The sequence below is a fragment of the Solea solea genome, chromosome 9 (assembly GCF_958295425.1).
Source record: "Solea solea chromosome 9, fSolSol10.1, whole genome shotgun sequence".
NCBI classification, from domain to species: domain Eukaryota; kingdom Metazoa; phylum Chordata; class Actinopteri; order Pleuronectiformes; family Soleidae; genus Solea; species Solea solea.
The window spans coordinates 21061045-21081883 of NC_081142.1; the positions used below are offsets into that span (position 1 = coordinate 21061045).

General features: G+C 42.6%; 2 protein-coding genes across 3 annotated transcripts in view; both read left to right on the top strand.

The window, feature by feature from the left end:
• Window positions 1-718: 718 nt before the first annotated feature.
• fetub (fetuin B) lies at window positions 719-11055 on the top strand. The gene is made up of 14 exons (XM_058638575.1): window positions 719-1001; window positions 1809-1922; window positions 2580-2667; window positions 2782-2948; window positions 3583-3696; window positions 3844-3930; window positions 4630-5364; window positions 7590-7811; window positions 7995-8108; window positions 8479-8557; window positions 8642-8808; window positions 9663-9776; window positions 9985-10119; window positions 10604-11055. Exons 1-14 carry the CDS (start codon window positions 792-794, stop codon window positions 10859-10861), a joined length of 2604 nt encoding a protein of 867 aa, XP_058494558.1. The 5' UTR covers window positions 719-791; the 3' UTR covers window positions 10862-11055.
• Window positions 11056-17627: 6572 nt separating this feature from the next.
• The window catches only part of LOC131465483 (carboxyl-terminal PDZ ligand of neuronal nitric oxide synthase protein-like), a 165048-nt gene continuing 161836 nt past the window's right edge, over window positions 17628-20839 (top strand). The window contains exons 1-2 of one of the 2 annotated variants that reach the window (XM_058638195.1): window positions 17628-18062; window positions 18342-18413. In XM_058638195.1, the coding sequence (XP_058494178.1) occupies window positions 17958-18062; window positions 18342-18413 (177 nt within the window). In that variant the 5' untranslated portion in view covers window positions 17628-17957. The remainder of the gene's footprint in view (window positions 18063-18341; window positions 18414-20839) is intronic. The other variant, XM_058638197.1, reaches the window with a different exon arrangement.

Below are 20839 nucleotides of genomic sequence, written 5' to 3' on the forward strand. Positions count from 1 at the left end.
GAAACTACGAGCCGCTGCTCTGTTTTAAGTCCACTTCAGTCCGCGGAATCTACGGCTAACAGCTGAGCTGGTGCCACTAAAAACAACTAGACAACAAACAGGCATTGACGTCACCGACTCAACTTTTACTTTGTAGTAACGAGTAACTTCCCTGGCTTATAAATATCACATCATTTAACAATCATTTTCTAGAGCTGCCGCTAATGATTATTTTCATAATCGATCAATCTGTCGATTATTTTCTCGATTAAGCCTTAAAAAATGCCTTAAAAAATGTTGACCTGTGTTCGTCAAACCTTCGTCAAACCTTTTTAGACCCATACTTTATACTATATTTATAAAATAGTGGTACTTTTTCTTGAGTATTTCAGTCAAGGCCAAATGCATAACAGAAGTGTTTCTGCTGTGACTGCTTCATGTGGTAACTTGCACTATCTGTGTATCTGTATCTCTTTCAGGTCGTGACTCAATCACTGGTTTCTGAAATGAGTAAATAAATAAGAGTGTCACAGCCTCTGTTACAGGAGGAGAAGAGCATGACTGCAGGGGCTGATTCTCCCCTGACTGATAAGCTCCATTGTGCGGGGCGATACAGATACAGCAAAAATCAGCAGATGCAGCATTCTTTGAAATGGTCGGGATCAATGGTTATATTTGCTTTTGCGGGGTCGGAGGGGGGGGGCTTGAAACAGCAGCATATAAAAAGGTCACTTGATCCCTCTCTGGGCATCGCTCCTCGTCCGTCTCTTCAGCGTGTGTGAGACACAGACTCGTCCCAGGCCTTTTGAACCATGAAGCACTGCGTGTGGCTGTTGCTGGCGTTGGGCTGTGTGCACGTTCACGGTGCACCAGTGGAGAGCGTCGGCCTCGAGCAGGGTTCGTGCACCGACGCGTTTGCCCTGAGTGCTGCGAAGGAGGCCCTCACCAAGATCAACCAGGACCGGCAGGACGGCTACATCTTCAGCCTGCACGGGCTGTACAATGTGTACATTGGAAGACACGTGAGTTAAGAAAGAAAGAAAGAAAGAAAGAAAGAAAACATCCTCAGTGAGCCACTTATAAGCCTCATGCCTCCTGTGCTCAATGATATTCTTTGTATCAGAGGGTTAACTGATTAATCGCTTGGACCCATGGTTCTCAAACTGAGGTACGTGCACCAACGGTGCCACACAAGCTTCCTCTGGTGGTACTTCAGTGAAGTACTGTATGTGATCAGGGTGGAGCAGAGTGTGTAGAAAATGCCACAAATAACAAAAAAACAATACATTAAATAATAATTAGACCTCGTCACCTTATCTCTCGCTCCTAATTTCTAATTTCACTATACCAGTGTCTGAAGCATATGTGAGGAAGAGGACGATGATGATGAAAGAGCAAATTGGTCTATTACTCATTGATATAATTGTACACAGTTTTATTTTGTATTCAAAAGCTTATCTTATCAGACATTGTTTAGTTTCTTTGATGACCTGTTTCATGTATTTGTTATCTAGGGTCATCGATTCTAAGTGATCTAACCTCAGCTCCCACTGTGTGTTAGTCGCACGTCTTATTGAACCACTTGATGTTTAATTTCACCACAAATGTTTTTAAATTTGCATCAAATTATACTCAAACAATTCTTGAGGCAAGGACAGTTTATTAGTGATGATTAAAGGCCGAATCCACTGCCTGAGATCGTCTGTGAATTATGTTTTTTGCCTTAAAATTCAATATTAAAGTCACTTTATATGAGTATGTCAAAACTGGAGGATCATTTATGTTAGGATGTTACTGACTGTGTGTGTGTGTGTGTGTGTCACACACAGGCAGAGACTGGTGTGGTTTTCTACCTGACTCTGGATGTTGTGGAGACCAACTGCAGTGTCCTGAACAAGAGGGATGACAAGAACTGTGAGGCTCGTCCCACCGACAACACACCGGTGAGAAAACACACGCTTATAAAACACTCAAGACTGTAAAATGAAAACGGTCAAAACACCGGAATGAATTATGTTCTTTCACACTCAAGTATGGAAGTAGTCAGTTACTCCCAAAGTGTGAGCCCTGGCCCCCTAGTGCACAGTTATGGTACTGCATGTGGACCATGATCATTAAATACAATTATATAACTTGTATTTAAATACAATTTTAAGAAATGAGGAAGGAACAAAACAAAACCATTTAAATTATGTTTCATTTTTATTTTATCTGACCTAGTAAAGCAGGTTATATACTGCACTATAGCGATATTGTGACATTTTATGTGCCAGTATCCCGTGTCAGCCGCTCGGCCTACAGGCCTAACATTTCAGTAGTTGCACTCAATGTTTATTTGTTCATTTTAATTCATAATTTGTTATTTATGTTGATGGATAATTTGGCACTTTGTTGTGAAGCGAAACCTTTGCAAATATTACATGGAGCCCAGTTGTAATAACCTGAAGTGAACTGATTATTCTATATTATTGATGTGAGTCTTTAATTATTAATCCTAGTCCTGTGTGTCATGATTCAAGGTTTGAGTGTGGACCTCTTTATAAATGTTGTAGTACACTGAGACATTATCGCCGGTGCAATTACTGTGTTTGTTTTTGCAGGTTTACGGACAGTGCAAAGCCGTCATCTACTTTGACAGGCCGCAGAGAGTGGTGCGTCTCATGAAATACGACTGTCAAATAAGACCAGGTAAAAAAAACAAAAACAAACCAAAGATTTTGAATTAAACACAATTTCTCAGCCTGAGATGTTGTGTCGTGCTTGTATTCCCAACTCATCACCCTCTCTTTCCTCTCTGTCTAGTTCCCGCTGGTAAGATTTCTGAGCAGTGTCCCGACTGTCCGACTCTGTGGAACAACGACGACCCTATGATCCAGAAGACCGTGTCTGAGTCTCTGGAGAAGTTTAACAAGGACAGCGGGCTGAAAAAACGATTCGCCTTGCTCAAAGTCGCCCGCTCTACCGCTTCGGTAAGTGTTTTCGTGGGAACAAGACACATTTATAACATAGCTTTTGCATTCTGGGCCATGGAGAGAATATAGTGGCTGATAAAGACAAGTTATTATGCGACAGACATTTTCCTTTGTCCAGTCATCCAAAAAAAAACTACGTGGCTAGATTGTGGATAACTCATTATGAGTATTAAACTTGAATTAAAATGTCTGTTTTGATTTGTTTTTACCATTAGTGTACCATATTTGCCACTTTTAACATCCATCTTATACAAACATGACTGTGGGTGACCAAAGGCAACTGAACTGATGCCATCTATGAGACAGTTTTACCACCAACAAACACATCCCAATGTGACTTTATTCCAAAAGCAGTGAAACAATAAACATGTAACGCAACAGCAGCTGAGGAGGGGTGGCTGTGATTATATTGAACAAAGGATGTTGAAAATGGAGCTGTCTGCAGCTGAGAAGGTTCATAGATGTCGCGGAGGAGGACATGAGGACAGTTGGTGCGACCGAAGAGGACAAGCCGAAAGAAAGCCAAACACCACCCTCACCGCCCCAGAAGTGATGCCACCCTGAATTAAAACAGTCAAAATATCTCTGTTAAACGTTCCCCCCCTTTGTTCCCCTTTGTGTCTGCACCCAGATGGGCATGGCGACGTTCTACAACGCAGAGTACACCATCCAGGAAACCACCTGTGTCAACAGCGCAGATGCAGTGGCGGCCGATAAGTGCCCGCTCATGGACTGCGAGTTCGCTGTGAGTCAAGCTGAAATTCAGATGAGAGACCTAAACACTGTCTGTCTGGGTGTGTTTTTCAAGTCCAAATCTAAATGAACATCTCTCGTTCCTCCCCCCCCCCCCCTCTCTCTCTCTCTCTCTCGTTTCTTTTTGTTGTGTCCACAGCACAAGGGCTTCTGTAAGGCATCTCATCACACCGCTCCTGATGGGGAGGAAGGCGTCACTGTAGAGTGTGAGATCTACGAGCCTGAGGTAAGACTCAATAAATGTCCCTCTAATTTACCTGGAATTCCTGGCATTATGTCTTTTTTTCCTCCCAAAAGGATTTTTAAATGAAATTTGTAAAAGTGGTGCAAATTTCATGAAACTTTATGGAAACATGTCAAAGTCTGTTGGGACCATGACCGCAACTCAGCAGGAAGTCGGCCATTTTGAATTTGGTGTCCGTCTTGTTTCAAAAACTCGTTTATCATACCAACATAAAAAAAAAACACTTGTCAATTTGTACCAGACACATCAAAGATGCAACGTTATAAAAAGGTGCGTCAGAGAAAAAAAGGCGAATTTTGGTGAATTTCCACCATTCGCCACAAAACAGGAAGTGGCCTGTAACTTTGTCGTACACTGACCAATCTGCTCGAAACATCACACGTGACACAAGAGACCGACTCTGAACACGTCTGCAAATATAAACTTCATCCAACAAGAAGTGAGCCGTTGTGAATGTGGCCCCAATTTGGCCACAAAACAGGAAGTGCCCTGTAACGTTGTTGTTTATTGATCAAAGCACCACCTGCTGCTTTCATTCTCAATGGGACTCCCAAGTAAAAAGAAAACTGCCTTTACTATCATGACAATTTCATATTAAACCCAAATTTAGACATTCGTTCATTGTGACAATCGATGTTTATCTACCACACATCAGTAAATGTGGCTTTGTGTGTTCTCCAGGCTGGCGAGAGAGAGAAGAAACAGCACCTTCTGGGCGGCGAGACCGACCACAGCCACAACGACACAAAAACGCACAACCACGACCATGACCACGCCCACGCCACCGACCATGCACACACACACGACCACGTGCACGACCACACCAAGAGCCACGCGCAGCACGTCAAAACCCACACGCACGACAACGACAGCGACCACCACCACACCCACGACCACGATGCGGGCAGCGCCCACAGGCACGCCCACGCTCACTCCCACGACCACGGGCACGGCCACGACCACGACCACGCCCATCACGCCAAAGCACATAACCACAGCGGCGACTCAGAAAACCATCACCACGACTACAAGCACGCCGACACCGAGCACACGCACGAGCACGACCACGAGTTGGCCCTGGACCACGACCACAAGCATGGTCACCTGCACGAGCACGAGCACCACCACCACCACCACGGCCACGACCACGAGACCGCACACCACGACCACCCAGAGGGCACGGTGGTGATGTTGCCCTCCGTTGACAAGCCCGTGACTCTGCCCTTCTTCCCCGAGAAACCCCACGAGACTGGAGTCACCCTGCCCTCCCTGCCTGACCCTCAGATCCCCGGCCAGAGCAAACTTGTCATCGAGCCCTTCCCCACCTCGCTCTCAGCTCAGTGCGTCCAACGATCGGGCAATGGCAGCCTGGTGGACACACTCTTCACGGAGGACCCACGGTTCAAAGCAGATGCGTAAGACGGACCCATGGAACTCGATCAGAAACTGAACTGACCTTTGGAAACACAAAGAAATAGACGAACAATGTAGAAAATCAGGAAAAGTCCGTTCAGCGTGTGACTCACTGAGTGACACTTTGACTATTGGCAACAAATAATTGGCTTTATGCATGTAACACGTGACCTTTCCTGTTTCTCTTCATTGTGGCATCTAATAAAATTGAGTGCATTAAATAAACACTCAACCTTTTTTCCCCCCCACATTTCCTCTGTTGGTGATCATTATTCCTAAAATACTGACTCTGTCACTGTATAAGTGTTTTTATATCTTGCATACAAATATGAAATAATAAATCATGATAATTATGAATCATTCTTGTGTCTTTGTGCAAGAAAGAGGAGGGGGCGTGGACCGGAGGCACACACTCCAAAAGCACGGCCTAGAAACAGCACGTTACAGGCTACACGATCATCTATTATTCAAACTGTGGTACGCCAGCTTTCCTTTGGTGGGAGGAACATCAAAAATACCGTTCTACTGTATATACCAGGGTATGTGATGTGAGTGGAGCTGAGGAATGGCGTGGAGAAAATCAAACAAAAATAAATAAATAATAACAAGAAGTGTGACCTTATCTCTCGCTCCATCTCACTCTAATTGTGTGTGAAATACATGTGAGGAAGAGGAGGATGATGAGAGGTCAAATTATCTTATTAGGGATGAATCTGCCTCGTGTGAAAAGTCCATCGCTGACTTGGTATAAAACATTTCTGGGTTGGTCCATTTTGGTTTTAGTTAGTTTCAGTCGTGGCTGTTTGCTCATGCTCTGTTTCCATGTGTTCCTGGTCTGCTCCGTGTTGTTTTTCTTCAGTTTCAGTTTGACCTTATTGCCTTTTCGTGAGTTTTATTTACTAAAGACTCTTTTTGGTCCGTCCTCTGAAATTTTTTTACACACCCGTTACAGAATGGACCAACCCAGACTCTGTACAGACAAACACAATCAAACACAGGTGAAACTAACAAGACACAGGTGAGACACATTAGTGTGGGGCAGACAACCAACAGGCAGGACACGACAGGAAGCAAAACTGGACAAGATGCGCACAAGGAAAAACAGAAATCCAGAGACAGAACTTGAAAAGAACTCAAGGTAAAGAAAAACAGAGCAACAGAAAGAACAATCCTATGTCAGGAACCATCTTGTCACCATAAACGTAATCTCTATAAACATGAATGTGCAGCGGCTAATTCGTTGACAGATGAAAGCTATATTGGCTCCAAGATTATTTCCCCAGACAGCTTTGTCAGCTTTATTTTCTTAATAAAAAAGAATAAAAAAAAAAAATAAAAATTAATGTGGTAAGAGGGAGTAGTTAAATCAAGACAAATCACTGTCACCAAGCTAATGCTCCCAGCTGTTTCACTAAGATTAGTGAATATCACTTTTCTTTTTCTTTTGCAGAATTAACAAGATAATACTTGATGAGTTCCACACATTTGTCTGTAGTGGGATTGATAAAGGATTATCTTGCATTGTCTTACTTGAATTTAAACCTTTCTGTGCTGGTTTTACCTGGAGGTGAAGTCACAGGAGAATTAAAAAGTAGGGGTTTTTTTTCCAACAGTTACAATAATATGGCCATTTAAATTTATGAGATGATGCTGAAATTGACAAAAAAAAAACTTCACACAATGAAATAATGGTTATAGCTGTATGACAGCAGTTGTAGAGATGTTCAAGTTACACTCCCACTCTTTAAACTGAAAAAATTGGCTCAACGTGATCAGCAAACAGCTCTGATCTTTGCTCTGTCGCCGTCAAATACGAGTGCTTGGTTGCAAAACTAGGAAAAATAAAATCCCTATAAATGTAACCATAAAAACTATTACTTTTTTTTTAAAGAAATTCTCTTGAAACTATACTGTAGCTCTACTGTATATGATGAGCTTTCTTTTGGCTCACTTGTTACCCAGTGGACTTTGACCCTTCAGTCAATCAGAGCCAGCCATTGGCCGACAGAGCAGCTGATAGAAGTTGTTTGTTTTATCATAAGAGAGGAGGAAAGTCCACTGCCAGCCTTACGTAGGCCGCTCTCAAACTGTGTCTGGAAAAAAGGGATCCAACAAGTCTACCAAAGGAAGATTTCCAGGCCAGGGCATGCGTTAAGCTAAAGGTCAAACTATCTGCCCAGATAGGCTTGAGACATTTGGCTTGGTGACACTATCGGGGCCCTGTGTGTGTGTGTGTTTGTGGGTGTTACAGGATGAGTGTGTATCTGCTGATTCTGTGTCTGGCTTTGCTGCATCAGGAGGGGAGAGCCACACCGGACGCTCCAAGCTGCGTCAGTCCCGAGGCAGTGAGAGTCGCAGAGGAGACCCTGGAGCAGATCAACCAGGACCGGACCAACGGATACATCCTGAGCCTCAACAGACTGTACGACCTCTCGCACACTCCTGACACGGTGAGGACAGACACCTCCACCACACACACACACATTTGCAGACACAATGGACAAAAACAGTAGTATAAGGTTTGTTGTTCACAAGTTTTTTGTGTGCTTTTTCAGGGTTAAGACCTGGTTTTAAGGTTCGGTCTCTGGTGTGTCCTCACTAAGATATAAGAACAAGTTTGTGTGTGTGTCCAGGAGAAAGATGGCTCCCTCTACAAGCTGACCATTGATGTCATGGAGACCAAATGCCACATTGCCAGCAAGAAACCTTGGAAACAGTGTGAAGTCAGAGATATTAGTGATGTTCCGGTAAGTGTTGGTGCATTTCCTCACTGCGGGCCCAAACCAACACATTTAAAAAATTGACTGCATGAAATGAAATGAAAACATGAACAAATGTCTGGATTGAAACCATTATCGGAGTGACTGAAAACCTCCACAAAAGGTTTAAAAAGGGAATTGTACTGCTAAAAAAAAAAAACTATTGCAGCAGTTTGATGGGATACAAGTTTCTTGCCCTTGTTCCTCTGTGCTGCTACAGGTCTGATAGTTTTGCCTGACAGAGGCAGAAAAATAATATCAACATCAAAAATCGTCAAACGTTACAGACTACACTTTTAAGGTCAGCACAATCCGATTACATGCACATACAGCGACTGTACACTTTTGTGTTATTCAGGTGTATGGGGAGTGTGAGGTGTCTGCCTTCGTTGACACTCGAGTCAAACTTCAGAGCTACTCCTGCGTTCTTCGAGAAGGTATGAATTCATTTTTCCACGTTTTCCGGGGACATTTCAATTCAACAGAAAATGTCTTAAACTCCTGTTGATCCCCGTGTCCAGTTCCCGCCACTGCAGTGGTCGGCGTGTGTCCGGACTGTCCCACGGCCGATAACATGAACGAGCCGGTCGTCAAGGAGACGGCCACTCTCTCCCTGCAGAGGTTCAACGAAGAAAGTCGCCTGGCCAACTACTTTACTCTGGAGAGAATCACCAGAGCCAGCTCACAGGTTCAGAAACAACACAAGATAATTATATAGATCAGTGGTTCTCAAACTTTTGAGCAGTGATTGTCTTCCCAAAACAAAAGCAAGCGTGACAGGAACCACCAGTAAGCAATTCTGCCTATTTTTAACTGCTTACAGATGTAAACAGACACATAATTAATGCATCAAGTTTCAGGCAGAAGGTTTATCTTGGAGCCTTTTTTTTTTTTTTGACTTTTGTAAAGCAATGCAAACCATTTAGTCCTGGTCTTCTCCGGCTCCTTCTCTGAATCCCCTTTTAAGCCAAAGAACAAACTGTCTTTTGAAGTCAAAATCCAGAGGAATCACCTCAGGCTGGACACTTTGATCTCTACTTTCTGCCTACACTGAAGTGGTTTTGTTACTCGCTGTCTCGCTGTTGTGAATATGGCGAGGGGAGTGTGCAAACGTGCTGGTATATTATCACACCTTAAGTTGGAGACTACTCAATGACAGCAACAAGCGGATGAAGTCGTTTAAAGAAATAAGATTGCTGGCTGAGTTGAATTTAGAAGGCATAATACTGAGGATCATCCTCCACCTTCACAATTTTGTGCTACTCAAGAGAAAAGGTCACTTTACTGAGGCATATATCGATTATATATTGCTTCTGCACCTGGGTCAAATTCACTAATAACTATTGGTGTGTGTGTGCAACAATAATTCTACTTTTTTATATTTTGGTTATTATTCTCAGAGAGTCTGGAAAACAGGCGTTTCAATCTAAATGTTTTGAGGATTCTTAAATTTTTAGGCAGTTCTTAGATGTTTAGAAGTACAGTGAGTGTGTGTGTGTGTGTCTGTGTGTATATGCATCATGTCGTTGTGTACTTTGCCAGTGGGTGGTCGGTCCGTCCTACTTTGTGGAGTTCACCATCGTGGAAACGGTGTGTTCAAAGGGAACAGATGCGAGTGAGATGAGCAGCTGCCCACCCATGGACTGCCAGTTTGCAGTGAGTATAAAACACACACACACACATGCTCATTAAGACTGTGCAAATGGACTTTTTTAAAGCACCAGTGGCCGATTGTTGCATTTGAAATTGCAATTTAACCGCTGTGTTGCTGTTTCACACAAAATATGTATCGTAAATATAACTTTGTGTACATGAGAACGCTGCTCAACTATTCTTCTCTGCACACGTTCCCCCCCTCCCTCAGCATAGAGGCTTCTGTTTGGGCTCACACATGGCCCACGAGGACCAGTTTGAAATCAGGCCCATGGGTGGAAAGAAGGGAAGCTCATTTCAGGACAGGAAGCCCGTAGAGGTGAAGTGTGAGATCTACGAACCTCAGGTAAGCAGCATTTTAACAGCTAAAAACTTTAAATAAGGACCCATTTTTTGCATATCCCATACTGGTATGAGTAATTTACATTTATGATGGATTAAGGGAGCCTTGTGTCAAGTTTCTGGCTTTTAATGTTTTAGATTTCAGACAGTTTCAGAAGTAGTGGTTCCCATGCTTTTTTTTCTTTGAAGCCAAGTCCAAGACAAACCAGGGCCTGTAGGGGGCTTTGACCCTAGGTTGGGAGCCATGGCCATAACAAATGTGTGCGTGTGAAGTGAAATATGTTGCTTGTACTGAGAAAACAAGTAGACAAACTCCGCACTGTCGTCATGAATTTGATATACGCATGTTTATAGATTATTGGAAAATGGTTTGCGGACTAGGGAAAGCACTCGGAAATTCAACTCATAATTACAGAGTCATCCGTAAACTTAAATCTTGATGCGTGCTTGCGCTTGGATCATCGCAGTCTCGTCCTGTTGCTCTGCAGGCTGCCACTGTGGAGGAACACGCCCATGCCAAAGCAGACGCTGAGCACACCGGGCATCAGCACCACAACCACACACACCTGCATCCCCACGAGCACGTGCACACGGGCGCAGCGGGCTCTGACGTCGCCGTCTCCATGCCAAAGAGTTCTCTCGGGACTGTGGTTCATCAGCCTGCTCCTGCCAGATCGTCCCCGAAAACAAGCTCCTGCCCCGGGCCACGCAGGCACAATCTGGGCTTAGACAGACTTAAGCTGTAACTTTCGGCTGAACTCTTCGGCTGTGCTCCATCCTTCCAGCTGTTCCTTCATGGTGTACTTAGTTACAGTGTATTAGACAAGAAATGGTAATGCACAAGTAGAGATTAGGTTTTATGTTATAAAAATGCAAATTACATTGTTTGATTGCAGTAAGATTGTTTGATTATACTGTACAGTAAATGTCTTAATCCTGAGTCTGGGCTGTAATTATTGAGAGACATCAGGGTGCACATTCTGAAAATGAGTTTGAAACCTTCTAACTTTATAATTTTACAACTAAAAAGAGACAAATGAAGTCAGTGGCAAAGTTCTCTGTCGCTATAGATCTGTTCTTTCTGTGTTATTGGGACGGCAAAGACCACAGACATTTAGTCACGCGTCTACTGATAGAGTAGTTGCGCTCAATATTTTCCAATACACGCTTAAAGTTTAAACCGAGAATAAGATAAGACGGAGGGGGCAAAGGCTCCTTTAAACCCCTCATGGCACAGAATCTGCAGTGGAGGAGCATTTCTGTGGTTGACGAGGTTGCAAAACACCAATCTTGAATGTGAACAGCTGTTTTCTACAGGTTGTTAGTTTTATCCGTGGACAAACCCTCGATCACACTGTCTCATCCACACTAACATGGAAGGAGGCAAAAAAAACACCTTATCAAGAAAAATATGTTGGATTTTCTCTACCTCATTATTGCAGGATTCATAGATACTATATCTAGCTAGCTTTGTAGTTTGATAGCTGCTATCAGATAGATACGATAGCTAGCTAGCTTTGTAGTTAGCTAGCTGCTATCAGATAGATACGATAGCTAGCTAGCTTTGTAGTTTGATAGCTGCTATCAGATAGATACGATAGCTAGCTAGCTTTGTAGTTAGCTAGCTGCTATCAGATAGATACGATAGCTAGCTAGCTTTGTAGTTAGCTAGCTGCTATCAGATAGATACGATAGCTAGCTAGCTTTGTAGTTAGCTAGCTGCTATCAGATAGATACGATAGCTAGCTAACTTTGTAGTTTGATAGCTGCTATCAGATAGATACGATAGCTAGCTAGCTTTGTAGTTAGCTAGCTGCTATCAGATAGATACGATAGCTAGCTAGTTTTGTAGTTAGCTAGCTGCTATCAGATAGATACGATAGCTAGCTAGTTTTGTAGTTAGCTAGCTGCTATCAGATAGACTGTCTTGAAGTTACACTAACTCAAACAAGGAATCCTGGAGTGTATCTTTAATTTAGCTGTCAAATCTAAGTATTTTTAACTGAACAAAAAAGCAAACATGACATTTTTAATGTAAAGTTAATGACTTCATTGTGTAAGGAAAGTGTGAAACAACTGTGCCACCTGATGTATTTAAAATTTTACTAAGAAATTAAACCCCTACACAAATGAATAAACCAGGGAAGGAAACAACAGCAAGTAAATACCATGCTTGAGTGTCGATTTCAGTCATCTCTCTGTTTCTGTGTGTGTGTTGCAGGTGTTACTCATGTATTGGTATTGGTTTACACAGTCATATTATGGGAACTATAATGTCCCCATAATGTCTATTATTACATTTTAAGGTGAAGACGTGTTGTATGGTTAAGATGCCATTGTTTTTTGTATCAAAATACTTTAGTGCTATAAGGTGTGTACAACTTGACAAGGTTACTTCCTATGCCTCAAAGCGTTTCTTCCGCATTTAAAATTAGAACTTATTGATCACATTAATCTGTTGACTGATTATGGAATATGTCTGTTGCTCTCAGGCATTGTCCTCTAGTGAGCCAGCGTACACGTGAGGGGATGCAAGAGCTGCCTCAAAGTGGATTTTGAAAATACAAAAATACAGTATTTTATTTTGATGGTTGCTAAAATAAGTTTGATGTCATCTGAAGTCATGGAAACCACTCTGTGTGTTGATGATGACATCTGTAATTCTTCTCTGCCAGTACATCAGGCTGGAAATTCATTACACCTCTTGCCCCTTGATATGTTTACTCCAGTGTGTTAGGCACCGCACAGGGTCAAGAGGCCCCACAACAGAAAAGAGCGTCGCTGTGATTTGCGGTGACACTTTCATAGGCCCGTTCAGGCCCGAGCGCACATTGTTCCCGGTGAACGATGGGAAGCGCGAAGCGGCTCAGGGGAGCGACAAAACTCAATGAAGCTTAGTCTCCAGGGGGGAGCGAGCTGAACACAATTTCATTTACTCATTTGAAAAAGAGTTGTCACAGTGCCAAGTAACACACCGAGCCGTTTTTTTCTGTTAGGCTATTATTTACAGTGAGTGATTCCAAGGGAAAGTCAAATATAGGGAGGCTTTTTTCTTTTTCTTATGACCTGCATAGAAAGTCCTAGAAACTGTTTTATCTGTTTATCTGTCTTTGTGAAAAATGACATTGGTCTTCCTTAAAATATATTTTAAGGAATATATTAATATAATATATTTAATATACATTTAATTAATGTATATTTTTCTACACTTTTCTCTCGCCATGTGCTATTTAGGTCGACGAGTTGAGTGTGAAGCCTTTTGAAACTCAACGTGTGTCCACATGGTGTCACCCTTGCTTTTGTTTTCGCCTCATCTCACTGACCCGACAACTGACGCTCAGTGAAATGCTTGGAGGAAGTGTGAGTTTTGCTGTTACATAAGATGCAACTTAGGCGAATAACCTTGATTAGTTAAAATACACAGAGTCAGCCTTGCTCTGTTGCATTGAGACAGATGTACGAGAGGTTTGCTACACTACAGTTCCTAATATGCTTTCTGCACAGTCAGTCGTCTAATTAAGTGTTATCAGATTTGAAACAGGTTCATAATGCTTCTCAAATGTCTTTTTCACTCATGTTTTTTTTACATTTTCTAATCGTCTGATACTCTTTGACTCCACATTAAATCCATAGGTTAAAAAAGAAAAAGTTGGTAATCACTGGTTTCTGTTGAAAAAGGATTTCAAGATTTGGAAAATGTAGGTCATGCAGAGCCTCAATACGTTAATGCTGCGTTATGTGAGCCTAAAATCACTGACTGTTTATCAGAGGCACAGTAAATCTGTACTAATCTACCTCTGACTCGCTACTCTGTTACCATATCATTCTGTTGCAGTCGCACAGTTTCAGGCTAATTGAATATGTAGCCTGTCGGTATCATCATTTGTTCCACTGCTTCCCTTCTTGCCTGCCTCGGTCTCCGCAACACTCTGGGGGGGAGAACTGGATCTAGTCCTCATGCTGTAAGTGTCACACATCCCCCATTATTAATTAATACACCCTGAAGATGCTTGTGTGTGCGTGTATGTGTGTGTGCGCACGGCTGCCTGACGGATGACTCACAGTCATTTGTGTGTGTGTGTGTGTGTGTGTGTGTCTTGGCAGTTGCATACGGTTGAGACAGACGCCACAGGGAGAGTATCCAAGGTTCAGGACTCCTGCTGACACTCACTGGCCTCACACCACACACACAGAAGAAATCTTAGCTCTGTTTCTCGCTGCATCCCAAAGTTTGTGAGTGTGGATGGATCCACTCAAGAGGCAACGTTAAGTAAGTTTTTTTGGGGGGGATTTGAAAAAAACACCAGCGGAGGGCAGAGAGAGGAAAACATGAGTTTTCAGATGTTGTCAGATCAAAGTGAGAGACTTGTATGTCAGGGACCACAACACAGAAAGTATTATAATAATTACTATAATAATAATAATAGCTACCTATACTCTGGACAGGTGATTGTCCTTGGGATCTTGGTCAAAGTCAGTCTTTGTAATTTTCTTTGGTAACAGTAGGTGGCGTCGTAACATACAAGGGAGACTTTAACTAAATATCAAATTAACTTCTTTCTTGCAAGCATTTTCAATGACCCATGTTTATTTTGAAAAACGTTCGAGGGCCTTGAATTCTTTTTTTTAAAACTTTCAAGGATTTCAAGGACCCCGTATACTGTTCAGTCACAGCATTTCAGCAAGTTATGGGTTTTAAAACGGTGATGCATGACTTAAAAACATAAAATAACACACAAGTAAATCAAAAGCAAATGTCAGTTACCTTCATATAGTAAAGTGATTCCTTCTGTGTCAAGACAGTTGGACGCAACAGCAACACTGCGTTATAGTAAAGTAGCAGTTTGACGAGATAAATGCGTCTTTTCACACCCGCCTCGAAGTGTAGGAGGTGAACTTCCATTTTAACCGTTTCCTGATACGCTCCCGAGGATCATGTCCCAGGGTGTGGACGAGTAAACGACATTAAGTCTAAAGATATTGCATATTTTTCCGAACCTTCTTCCCATGATGAGCAAATGCTTTTAAAGCTGAATCCCTAATTATAAGATCTGATGTGTTTGAAAAGCAGGCATGGATTAAGTTACGCTCCATCCTTTATAAGAGCCTTAAGAGCACACGCAGTCCCAGAGCAGAACTGGCTGTATTCACTAATAATTCCTCTTGCAGAGACAGCAGCTGCTCTTTTTTCCTCCTCCTCACATTTAACCACTCCACTGTCATGAGTGCAATGCAATATTTAGGAGGAGATATCCTTGATACATTTTACACATAGCATAAAATGTGGCAATAACATAAAAGCTGCATGTAACTCAGAGTCAACATTTATGTCTTGGTGATCCTGTTCCCTCTCGCACTCCACTTTCCTCATGTGTGTTAGTAAGGGGCGATAATCAAGACGCTGAATGGTATGCGACACAATCCGGCGGTAGCACATGCCAGATTTTGTACTCACGGAGAGGAAATAACACGGAACATCATCCCATTATAAGCCCGCAGGACACCATTAGCAGCAGCGCTGTCTATACTCCCAAAGAGGTGGTGAGAATGTGAATTACTGCTGCCCTACTTCTCCTTCCCTCCACGCCTGGGACCACCTTGAGGGGAGTGCTGCATCTCCACTCCCCTGGTGACACAGATGGCCTGTGCATTATAAAATGACACCTGAATTATACATAAACGCAGCACCATTGTCTCGACTGTCCACACGTCACTCTCGCACTGGAGGTGCTTTCATGGAACGAGTGAAAAATGTGTTTAATATAGTCACGGTGCATGTTCACGAACTGAATGCTAGTTTTCTGATCGTAATGCATTCATATTTAATAAAGAAATCACATTTTGTAGCATTGTCCTGTATCTTAAATTCACCCACTGCTGTCGTTTTGAGTCTATATCATGCATACTTTAAACTTGACTATGACTGATGCATATTGGCATAGCTGTTCAAATCTTTATGACCAGCGGTCATTTATGCTGTTTTGATTTGCATCCGTTAATGAATATAATAAGTCATTGGTCTTTAAAAGCAAGTTAAAATTAAGATGAATATATTCAGATAATCTTTGAAAATGTTCTTGAAAAGGTTTATGTGTAGATAAGAGGATCAAAGAATTTGAAAAAAAATAGATTATTTCTGCTTTAAAGTTTTTTTTTACAGGTCGTCTCATAATTTCTATATGATTTAAGCAACGCGCAATTTATACTCTTCCATTTTCATATTGTATTGATATCTCAATAAAAGCCCAGATAGGTATATGGCCACTAGTTGGTAGCCTTGCCCTTTATTTTATATCATTCCCATGCAAGGATTTATGTACATGAGCCCTGGCTGTAAAACCACAGTCACATTTTACTCTGGACGAAATGAAACTAATCAGAGTAGAATTTAAAGCATGGGGTGGAAGCGTGCTCATATTCTTCTTCTAGCCTATATTCTCTGCTAAACTTGTGTTTACAGTTATTTTTTGTATTACCAACTAAAAATAATTGGAGGTTTTGCAGAAATGGCACAAACACGGATTAGACTATACATAGATGAATTGTGATGCAGTGGTGCGGCATCTTTCAAAGCGTTTGGGGGGGACACAATAATCGGATTAGATTAGATGACAGTAGGATTAGACTTCACTGAGGAAATTGACTTGTTACAGCAGCATTAAGATAAGCAATAACAAAATATACAGTTAAGAATATGAAGATGCAAGATACCAAATAGGGGTAGAATGAGCAATATAAATTGAAAGCAAAAATATAAAGAAAAAATAGTAAGAATATCATTAAGAGAGCTATGTACAATACACACATTTCACTAGGGAAAAGGGCAGTGGCACAGGATTATTGCACATACAGGATAATTAATACAGGTGAGTAGTAGGCCGGAAGTGAGGAATAGTGCAAATTACAGGTATGTGTTTGACAGCATGCCAGAGTTTTATTCTAGCATAGTCTAGTCTGGTCAGGAGGGGGACGGTCAATTACACACTACAGTCCAGCTTTTTTGGTGGAAAAAGCAACAAACTTTAAATAATATAACCACAATATTGTATTTGTGTAGAATTTCAAAATAAAAATGTTTGTTTTTATATGGAACAATGTATCATTCACAAAAAACCCCAAATAAATCAAATCTTGATATAGAATGGAGGGCCACATTAAATCGATTGGAGGGCCACATGTGGTCCCCGGGCCGCGAGTTTGAGACCACTATCGTACACAGTAAATCAAAACCACTCCTTAAGTGTACACGGGTGACATTCAGGTTATTCCCACCAGTGTGTGTGTGTGTGTGAGAGAGAGATAGAGAGATAGAGATAAAGGAGGGCAGGTACCAGACAGCGAGTCCCTCCTCCGCGGAGCCACGGTGAGTCTCTGTTCCAATGGAAGCAGGTGGGAACCGCGCTCTGCTCCTATCACACCCTCCCTCCGTGCGGGAGGACGGGGCGAGGTAAGCGGAGGGGAGGGGGGGGGGGAGAGCGGGAGGAGGGAGTCCGGGACTGGAGGCAGGACCTAAACCAACTTCTGCACTCGTAACAGGAAAAGTCGGGGAAACGCGTCAATATCCGCGCCACTCCTGCGTCTGCTCAGCGTGTGTTTGAAGGCTGTTACGGTAAACGGTGACAGGGCGGCACTTCACCGGAGTAGTTGCCGCCACTTGGCCGCGGTTGAGAGCACCTTTGTCGGCGTTCAGTGCTGGGACGACTCGCTGCTATGAAGCGTATGCACTGACCGGATTTCGGGACTGTTTGGACTACTTCTTGGTTTGTTTTTGCGCTGGATTCCTCTCGCGGTTCGTTGCCTCTGTCTTACTGTGGAATAGCAAACAATTATATAAAAATAAAAATGCCTGCCAAAACGAAGTACAACCTCGTTGATGATGGACATGATTTGAGGATCCCGCTGCACAACGAGGAAGCCTTTCAGCATGGCATCAACTTCGAGGCAAAGGTGAATCTGCGCGAAACTTTGAAAGTGTTATCGTCTGGTGCCTCTCCTTGTCTGTGTTTTAATGTGTGTTACTCTGTCATGGTGTGTTCAAAATAACTACACAAATCCACTCAAACGATGTGACGTGTGAGTAACACAAGTTGGTATCCAGCTGTGATTTGGAACGGAGTTAACACTGTTCTGACGAGGACGGTTTGAATTGTATTGATATGACAAATACTTGTACTTATATTGAAGTTAACATGCTGTATTTGTTGTATTTTACCATCCTGACGACAGTACATCGGCAGTCTGGATGTGTCGCGGCCGAGCAGCCGAGTGGAGATCGTGGCTGCGATGAGAAGAATACGGGTGAGTGGCATCCCGAACGTAACTCCATTCAAAATGTTGCTTGTTTTTCCACATACTCCTTCATCAGCTGCCATGTACATACAGTGTCATGCGCCGTGTGTGTGCATAGGAGTCATTTGAGTGCACTCTTGTATTCGGCATGTGTTGTGATTATCTGAGCAGTAACACAAACCCAGAAAGCATTTACTCCCTGAGTTGGATTGCTGCCCACACTCTGGTGAAGTTCATTTTGATGGAAGACTGTGGGAGTGTGAGAACTGACACATCATTGAAGAGGTTGTGGTTTGTGGTTTATTTGGAATGCTCAGTTTAAGACAACACCAGATGATACGGATTATACTTGCATATTACTACAGGCGTGACTTCACGGTTTAAACGCTGATATTGACATAATCTTAACTGTCATACTCTGGTTATGACTTATCTCTCAAATGAAATGTGCCTTTATAAAAGTGTTTATATATATGTATAGTAACTATCAAAAGATACCGCAGTAATAACCAGTAGCTGTAAAGCAGTGATAGCAGCATGGTTGGACTACTTTATGACCTTTTCCTCCAAAGCATCAGAGAACAGCTTTGTGACATGGATCAAGGGACACACAAACCACGTGCCATCATTTAGACATTGATACTGTGAGTTTTTTGTATAGTTGTGAGGGTCAAAATGTGCATCTCAGACTCAGAGCTGCCTGGCAGGACGTTCGGTCTCCCATGTGCTCCATCACCGTTTGTGAAGTTTTCTTTGAAGCAATGCACTGGAGTGTGATCCCTCCCGCTCTCTCCCGCTCCTCCCCCTCCGTGCTGTGTAAACCCAAAGATTTACAGCTTTTTATTTTAAGTACAGACAGTCGACTCAATCTCAATATTGTGTCTGTCGGCTCAGGAAGCGGCTGGATTAACAACCTAATAAAGGTTTTTGCCAAGTGTTGTAGAAGTATTATGAGGATTATGGTGCAAAAGTGGTGGGTGTGCCGTGTTTGAGTGAGGATTCCTTTAAAAAAAACACACACACATGCACACATGTTTGCCTACACGGGTGACATATACATATTTCTTTCATATTTTATCATCTAATCATTTTTTATTTAAACTTATTATGAAATAGCTGGGAAAACAAGCTGTAAAGAATGAATTACTCACTATGTTTACATGCACAGCTGTGTCAACCTGCGGCGGTAGCTCGCGACTGTCGGACAACTTGCAGAGTCCGAGTAAACATGCTGAGGAGAAATTCGATTTATTGACTGTGTACTCTCTATAAGCTTGTGCTATTGAATCCGTTTCCTGTTGACACATGATCTGGGTCTGTTAGTCCAAGAAAACCAAACTATTGTCTTAGACTAAAATCAGACTTTTGAGTATCACAATCTATCTGCCAAGTGTTCATCAAACTGTAGCTGAGCAAAGCCAGTGTCGACACACGTGTACACACACACACACACAGGTGTCTGTATGCGCACAGTTGGGCAAAAGGTGCAAAATGTTCCGATTGCTCTTTGCAGAGAAATGCCCTGCTCCTGTAAAGCAGACCTCCCATTGTGCTGCCATGGCAGCTGTTGTTGTTGGCAGGACAGCAGGCTTTGGTTTGGCTCCTCCACTGTATAAATGGTTTGACACTGGCTGTGACAACACAATCGAGGGAAACCACAGGTATCCATGCTGGAAGGTGAGGTCACACTGGAGCAGCTCTGGAGGCAGAGCTGCTCCAGTGTGACCTCTAAAAATAGAGGAACCAATAAAAACTTGCATGGTGTGTGTTGACATGCTCCGGTGTGTTGGATGTCATGTAGTTTTTCTTTTTGAGAATAAGTGATGACACTCTTTTAAACTGCCGGGTGAGCATGTTATCCTACAACCACCGTTATTATTTTAAGATATTACCAAACTGGTTATATGAGTGATATGGATGCTCATTATTTGAGTTGAAATATTTGAACGCAAACAAAACTCGACACTCAACACTCGAGTTACGAAAGCCAATCAGAGTAAGGATTGAGACATGGGGGTTGCGGTCATTGGTTTGTGTTCGCTGCAGTGTTGTGCCACATTAGCCGGGGTGCCACCGAGTGGAATGGTTGGGTTTGGTACAGTACGGTATGTTGACTTTTTTGTGCATTTCCATCAGGAATTGCACCAAATGAACCGGCCCAAACTCTTCCATCCCTTGGCGTACCAGAGTATAATGGTACAGTACGGTCAGGTCAGTGGCTCCACCCATAGAGCCTGCTACATGCCCTCCATTGTTGTCTGGACTGGGGACTTGGAAGTTTTGCAAGAAATGTTGTATTTTCAAGGATTGAGCATAAAAAAAAAAAAAGTCGGGATTGAAAAAACAGTGTTTTTATTTAATTAGGTAGTCTGGCACAAGCTTATGACTTCTTCCCTTTTTAAATGAAGTGGAGCCTGACACTGCTACATTCTTTG